Genomic DNA, 5,405 nt, shown 5'->3' with positions numbered 1-5,405 from the left:
CTTGGATTGTATTATTACAACTTGAACTTCTATGTCACAAATTCGTACTAATTGTTCATTACATTAAATTTAATAAAATTTGGAAAAATGCGATAATATTTATAATTATTTATTTCACAAAATATTTCAATCTCAATATTGAACAGACGCAAAATACCTCAGCAAAATACAGATTATAGAATATTAACAGATACAGATTATGTAATTGGTCCTTTAATGTAACAGATTAAAAAAATGAACAAAACTGTTGCAAAGTGAAATAATTAAAATAAAATAAATAAATAACGTATAAATTATTACGTGTGAATTACGTATAATTTTGAGTTTCAAATTAATTGTACTTTATACTAAATAACGTTAAAGTTTAAAATTAAAAAGTAAACTTAATTCAAGCTCATATTTCATATGCAATATATGTCAGATCAGATGGCAGATGCATGATTGCATGAGGAGGGTTATGACATGTGAAAAGTCGAAAACAAAATTCTGCTGTCTGCACGAAAAATTAAATATTGAAAGTGTTTGTGTATTGTGCATGGAGAAATATTCACAGTTTACTGCTTAATAATGCCTGGTCCAGATTTACTTTCCAGTCAGGGCCTGAGGTTGGATGGTCGAAGACCGGATGAATTACGCCGAATTAGATGTAAACTTGGTGTTTTTACACAACCAGATGGAAGTGCCTATTTAGAACAAGGTAACACGAAAGTATTAGCTGCTGTCTACGGTCCACATCAGGTTAGATATTAATCTTTTAATTCTATAGTTGTATTCTATGACATAGAGTATGAGCGATCCTACTGCGTTTCGCGGGCTGAGTAGGTTGACTAAATCTGCTAATCTTTAAACAATTTGACGCTTTTCAAAAGCTTCATCTCCCTAATTTAAATATGTAATTAAAATATATTTATTTCCTCGAGTTCTGAAGGTTTAAAAGTGCTATGACTTTTTTTACACTAAGGAAATTAGTAGTTTTCTTATATAAATAAATTACTATAACAATAAAATCGTTCTATTACAAGCTTGCATTTATTTCCTTATCAATAAAACATATTGAGAATTGAACTGAGCACATAGGCTAGTTGTAAAACAAAACTAAAAATTAAAAAAACTACTGATTCCTTTTCTTTCAGGCTGCAAAATCGAAAATGTCCACAGAAGGTGTTGTAGTTAACTGCCAATACAGTATGGCTACATTTTCCACGGGTAAATAAAAATAAATAATAAGTGTTTCATTTTAGCAACATTGATATTATAGGTTTGCCCTTGATAATATTTTTTTGTTTTAGGTGAAAGAAAAAATAGACCTAGGGGTGATCGTAAATCACAAGAAATGTCTCTGCATTTGAGACAAGCATTATCTGCAGCCATCAAAACAGAATTATATCCACGATCACAAATTGACATCTATGTTGAAGTTTTACAGGTATAAAAATAATATGATAGCCTTATCACAGTTTCTACAAATATCTCTTTAAATTTTGTGTATGTTACATTTTCATTAAATTACTTATATAACAATACCTTCATAATGGGAATTAAGAAGACAATACTATTCAGGTATCCAAAAGATGTTCATTGCAAATTATTGATCTTCAAATGACATAAAAACAACAAGGCAGACTGCGAAGCATGAATGGCTCAGATGCTAGTGTTCCCTTCTATTTTATTTATTGCCTGTAATAAAATCAAAATAGTCTTCTAGAAGCATGAACGCTATTCATCATTCCTTATTTAATATATTGAATGTCTATAATAAAATCAAAATTTGTTATTCATTATTTTGAAAAATTTCTTTATCATGATAAAAAAATCAAGGCAGACGGCGGCGCGTACTGCGCATGCGTGAACGCAGCGACCCTAGCACTAATCGATGCAGGTGTTCCCCTCCGTGCGTACGCGTGGAGGGGTACACCCTATGATATATAAAAAAGCTAGATACGTTACCCGCTCTCTATTTTGGCAAGAAAAAACTCAGCTAAGTGCCCGAGTTTCACTTCTTTATTCAGCGTCGTGGCTGGACGTTCTTTTTATATTTTAATCGGCAGTTGTTATTACGAAGTACATGAGTGAGACATGTATTATGTCTCGTGCGTAAGAGTGAAAGAGAGAACAACTGTATTGGTGATAATGCGTTAGTAAGTAGGTATTATATGTATTAATTACGCTGTTTTTTAGTGCAATGATGTTGGCGTGCGTATGCCGCGTCTACTAGTATAATAGGTCATTGGGTACACCTGCATCGTGCAAAAACAACAAGACAGACTGCAGCACCAAAGCATGCATGAATGGCTCAGATGCTAATGTTCCCTTCTATTTTATTTATTGCCTCTAAAAAAATCAAAATCAAAATAGGGTATTTCTTCATTTAAGAATATTGGCAATTCCAAATTGGTGCATATAGCCTTTGTTATTCATTATTTTGAAAATTAAATCAGGCAGATGGCGGCGCGTACTGTGCATGCGTGAACGCAGCGACCCTAGCACTAATAGACGCGGGTGTTCCCCTCCGTGCGTACGCGTGTGCGTGTTCTTCATCTGTAGCGTGGCAAGGGAATAAACCTGAAGCGTTATTGGATGTAGGACATGTTGAAGAAGCCGCTGGGGGCATTTGTTTGACGGTGGCTGCTTTGCCTAATACAGGTAAGGAAAATGATGCTTTATACTCAAACATTTATTTATTCAATTAGACTTCTTCGAGAAGCACTTTTGAAACGTCTTGATACATATTTTTTACATTTACCACCGATTCGGAAAGCAGTATCTATGGAGAAGAACCGGCAAGAAACTCCATAGTTGCTCTTTATTTATGGGTAAGGAAATGCGAGAAAATTTCACAGTCACCGCAATCACAGTAATTGACCTTTTGTTGAAATTCTAAACATTTCTTTGCAATGGTTGCAACTACATAGGCAACATCTCGAAAAAAAAATTAATTTAAATAAAAAGTAGACCAGCTTTGTCATCCAAGTATTTATTATTATAACTTTAAGTATAGATGCGATCTTAGATCATTAAGTAATGGATGGAGCACGCTGGCAAATGTTCTAACTAAACTTTCTGCCGGTTTTGGTGCGGGGAGGGTAACTCACACTTTGAAACACAATCACACATTCACAAAAATAATTTGTGTCTTTACAAACTCAAACTATTACAAAATGGACAGACTAGCATGTTTTTGCACACATACATCGATTACACAGAAAAATCTCTATACATATACGTAATAATACAATCGCTCTAAAGGGATGTAACCATATCGATATTACAAAAATAATAATTTTGTTGAAATTAGAAATAACATTAATATTATATTCATAAAAAATACTACACAGGTCATTTGTAACGTTTTCATCATTATTATATGCATACGAAAAAACAATAAAACGCCATTTTATTTGTATTTGAATATGTATTTATTCAACACATCAAATATAATATTCAATAAAATAAATATCGGTCCAGAAATTTTTATTATTTCTGTACCGAGGTGTCCATTCTGATTTTCTCCCACAGTATTCAATCCACCTTAGCCTTAAAGCAGGATTTTTTGTAAATCTGAAATATACGCAATATTCGTACATACATATAAATAAAGTAGCTGCTCCGCGCGGTTTCACCCCCGTGGCTCCACTCCTGTTGGTCGTAGCGTGATGATATATACCTTCCTCGATAAATGGGCTATCTAACACCGAAAGAATTTTTCAAATCGGACCAGTAGTTCCCGAGAATAGCGCGTTCAAACAAACAAACAAACTCTTCAGCTTTATAATATTAGTATAGATTACATAATAGAAAGGTTACAAGATTAACATTACAAAAAAAACGGCTAAATGCGAGTCGGACTCGCGCACGAAGGGTTCCGTACCATTAAAATGTTCTGCCAGTTAAAAGTAACCGAGCGTAAATTTTAATAAATATAAATACAAGACTTACAAAATAAACATTATACTCCTTTTTATGCAGTTGTATTTTAATATAATAAAGATTAATTCTCATCTCATTTCAAATTATACTTAGAAAAATATTTTTTTATCGACGTTCAAGTTAAAAGCAGTCCGTCACTAAGAAAGTCGTAAAAATTAACGACCTTTTAAGCGACGAGTTTTTAAATTCAACTCTATCACTAAGTTCATAAAGATTAAATTTGAATTTCTCTTCAAGATAGTCTCGCTACATCACTTTATAGTCTCGTGGGGAGTGCGGTTCAATATCGCGTTCTGAATTCAACTTTATCGCTTAGTTCATAAAGATTAAATTTGTATATTTTCTTTCCATGATAGTCTCGTGAGGCCGCATCAATGATCGAGTACACACATGACTCGATTATTTGTCTTGATCATATCGCTAAACGATACATCGACGATTATTAGAAATTGCATTTAATTAGAAATGTACGTTAAAAAAATAAAAAAATATACACAAATGAAAGGTTATTCCATCTTTTTTAATATTCGACATGTTTGAATTGCTTCTGCAAGACTTGACAGTGCAAAACGGCATTTTTAGCGGAGCACTCGCAGACGTCCTTTCGATGTTTTACGAATACGCAGAGTGTTCGTAATCGATTACGCAAGTAGTTTTTATGAAAGCATAAGATTTTTCGATTCGAATAATCTTATACCTCGGCAAAAGGGGAAACGCCTGCGTGTGTTATCCATTACTTAATGATCTAAGGATGCGATTAAGGCGTGTTTATTTTCATTTAATATGTATTAAAATGTAGACTTCATTTGTTAATATTTAGTGAGCAAAAAGAATTTAGTTATGCATGAAACAAATATACTAAATTTTTACATTTAAATAATTACAAAATATATATTTTATTGTTTCAGGTAGCATAGCATTACTTGAAATGTCGCACAGACTACACATGGATTACTTTGAAGTAGTTTTAAGTAGAGCAATGCAAGGCTGCAGAGATATTGAGGTAATTTATTTAAATACATATTTATCAGTTTATAAACAAAAACTTGTTTATACATTTTTATCAAGCTGCTAAATATATATTATGTAATTCTAAATAATTTTACAGGTAATTCTCGACAAAGCTGTTAGAGAACACTTAGCAGAAGGCTGGACGAAACAAGATGTTGTTACCATATGAAATAAATTATTGCTCTTTCATATTATAATATTTCTTTTTATTCAGTCACAAATCCACTACAAACCAAACAAGGAAATCTTTTCTTGTATTGAAATATCTGGTATATAGCTCTATACTAGTGTGTCATGATTATAATTTTTTAAATCTATACTTATATTATAAAGCTGAAGAGTTTGTTTGTTTGAACTCGGTAACTACTGGTCCGATTTGAAAAATTCTTTCGGTATTAGATAGCCCATTCACCGAGGAAGGCTATAGGCTATATTAGGCTATATCATCTCGCTAAGACCAACAGGAG

At 32.6% G+C, this 5,405-nt stretch overlaps 1 protein-coding gene across 1 annotated transcript; it reads left to right on the top strand.

Annotated features, from left to right (window-relative positions):
* Positions 1 to 460: 460 nt before the first annotated feature.
* Positions 461 to 5,127, top strand: Ski6 (exosome complex component Ski6). The gene is made up of 6 exons (XM_090115157.1): positions 461 to 738; positions 1,134 to 1,206; positions 1,290 to 1,426; positions 2,439 to 2,643; positions 4,836 to 4,930; positions 5,036 to 5,127. The coding sequence occupies exons 1-6, from the start codon at positions 568 to 570 to the stop codon at positions 5,105 to 5,107; spliced, it is 753 nt and encodes a 250-aa protein (XP_089971283.1). The 5' UTR covers positions 461 to 567; the 3' UTR covers positions 5,108 to 5,127.
* The last annotated feature ends 278 nt before the right edge of the window (positions 5,128 to 5,405 follow it).

This window comes from Colias eurytheme, chromosome 22 (assembly GCF_061535395.1).
Source record: "Colias eurytheme isolate Ceu_HAF_F1 chromosome 22, ilColEury1 Martin Lab GWU primary, whole genome shotgun sequence".
Classification (NCBI taxonomy): domain Eukaryota; kingdom Metazoa; phylum Arthropoda; class Insecta; order Lepidoptera; family Pieridae; genus Colias; species Colias eurytheme.
This window is presented reverse-complemented; position numbering and strand designations above follow the sequence as displayed.

What these genes read in the sequence shown, in the direction of transcription:
- Ski6 (XM_090115157.1), top strand. Translation starts at nt 568, where the DNA reads ATGCCTGGTCCAGATTTACTTTCCAGTCAGGGCCTGAGGTTGGATGGT. An exon ending in GGCTGCTTTGCCTAATACAG is followed by an intron (nt 2,644 to 4,835) that starts GTAAGGAAAATG and finishes TTATTGTTTCAG; the next exon opens with GTAGCATAGCATTACTTGAA. An exon ending in AAGGCTGCAGAGATATTGAG is followed by an intron (nt 4,931 to 5,035) that starts GTAATTTATTTA and finishes ATAATTTTACAG; the next exon opens with GTAATTCTCGACAAAGCTGT.